This window comes from Aplysia californica, unplaced genomic scaffold (assembly GCF_000002075.1).
Source record: "Aplysia californica isolate F4 #8 unplaced genomic scaffold, AplCal3.0 scaffold00362, whole genome shotgun sequence".
In the NCBI taxonomy this organism is placed as follows: Eukaryota; Metazoa; Mollusca; class Gastropoda; order Aplysiida; family Aplysiidae; genus Aplysia; species Aplysia californica.
Window position 1 is genome coordinate 440,628 of NW_004797632.1, and position 2,138 is coordinate 442,765.

General features: G+C 40.3%; 1 protein-coding gene across 1 annotated transcript in view; it reads right to left on the reverse strand.

Annotated features, from left to right (window-relative positions):
- The window catches only part of LOC101853398 (TBC1 domain family member 13), a gene marked incomplete in the record, with an annotated part of 23,922 nt that overhangs the window by 18,017 nt on the left and 3,767 nt on the right, over positions 1-2,138 (reverse strand). Inside the window, 2 exon segments of the mRNA XM_013085286.2 lie at positions 160-253; positions 1,722-1,783. Of these exon segments, the coding sequence (XP_012940740.1) occupies positions 160-253; positions 1,722-1,783 (156 nt within the window).

Genomic DNA, 2,138 nt, shown 5'->3' on the forward strand with positions numbered 1-2,138 from the left:
ATAGAAAAAATGCGGGGGGGGGACGGGAAGTGGTCATTTGTACTGGCCATTAGAGCAGGTTCGACTATATTTATTTCACACACAGTTCTTCTTTTTAGTCTTAGAGACACGTGCGTCAGTCTTACAGACACGAGTGAACACAAGACATCAAACACTCACATGGTCGCCCAGTTCTCCGCTGGCAGATGCTTGTGATTTCATCTTTTTGCCTGGCAATATGATAATTTCTTCCATATACTGCTGGTACAGTTTCCTGTGATATCAAAATTACAATTTCAAATCATTATTGAGCCTTGTTAAAAGTTTAAACTCTCAAAAGATTATTTTACAAACTATAATCACAACACACAGAATTGGCCAATGAGCATGAAATGTATAATTTTGTAATTTTTAAAAGTTTTTGTAAGAGTTTTACGGCACTTGCAAGACAATAAGGTCATACAAGTGCTGAAGATTCGAGGTGTTACAAGAGAGTAACAAACACAAAATAGAAGGAGGGGAGATAAGGACAGTAGATGTTTGAAAGGAAAGAAGGACAAACCACACCAGAGCACCCGCCAACCACCTGTCAAAATTGTATCTTATTGTGATGAGCCTTCAGCCACCAAGGAGTGGGCGTAACATGCAGAGCCCCCTATTGCTCAAAATTCTTTCGAGGGGGGGTCCTGAAAGGATTTCCCCTTTGTTGTACTACGCAGGCTGGGTTTTTTTTATAGTAGAGATTTTACGGCCCTCGCAACTGCATAAGGTCATTTGAGCGCCAAGGGGTGGAGGTTAACAGAGAAGTCCTTACAGGGAATCGGGATTACTCTGCTCACCTCTCTAGCTTCAACAGCACAAAGTCCGTTTCCACTTTCAAGGCACCCCGGAAATAGCGGGTCACAAGAGAGTGACAAACATACAAAAGAAATAGAGGAAATGACGATATCTAGTAAGGATTAGGAAAGAAGCAGTTCCTTGTTGTAGTTCAGGCACAGTTATGAGCATGACATTGATGAAGCAGCCCATTTACAATTCTACTGTGCATAAGAACGAGAAATGTCCCCCCCCCCCCTTTGGGAATGGCCTAAAGACACTTCAGTCAGTGGAACGGCCCCAGGGTGCTACACAGGCTGTCATTTGCAGCACCTTTCCAAGTTGTTCACAAACACTTCAATTACGAAATAAATTATAGAAGGCCGGAGAGATAGCAGAGAAGCTGCTTCAATATCATCAGGCACTGGACAAAGCAGTCAATGACAACAGCCACAATACCAGCATTGAACAGGAAAAGACATGAATAGCAAAACGTCATCATTTCATACGCCATCCTTTTTCCCTGCTGATAACTGGGGATCACGAGAAAAATTTGGCACAGCATAATGGCTCTACATAAAACATCTGTTACATCTTCCTTTTTTGTCATGTAGCCTATTTCAATTTTTGTTTCTTAAATTTTTTTAAAAACCCCGAAAACTTGTCAACTTCATCTGCCTTACTAAAACCCAACATTATTTAGGTAAAGATCTTGTCAATATGTTAGTGTTTTAGCGCCTATAAATGGCCGCTTGCACTGTATGCTTCCAAGGAAGTTGAAGTTGTTTCAGAATGCTCTCAGGTCTGCTGGGGTAATAGTATAGATTGTGAAGCGCATAGAGCCTGCTGTTGAGCGCGGATTTGCGCATTACAAATGCTATCTATTATTAATATAAAGCAAACCAGGCAAACTTGGCAAACCTCACCTTTGTTTCTGCAGCACTTTTGGCCACTGTGCCCTCTCTCGCGGGAGGTAGTTTAGAAATATCTGAGAAAAAACAACAAAATACACACAAGTATAAATTTCATAGCATACAACTTATGGAATGCAGAGGATGAAATATACATATCCATGAAAAGACATTCAAAAGAACACAAATCTATAAGCAAAAACTTCAGAACACATATGTGACTTATTGAACATAGAGGAAAAAATCAACGACTCCAAACAACATGGGAAAGAATTTTGTCTCATTTAATCATTCTTAAACGAGAGTCACATCTTGACTGTACTAAAGCGGAAAACAAAACTCTGTTCAAAGACAATTTTTAGACACCCAAATATACACCACACTAACAAAATCCTGGCTAGAATGGATTTTCCATTTCGTATGACCCCCCCC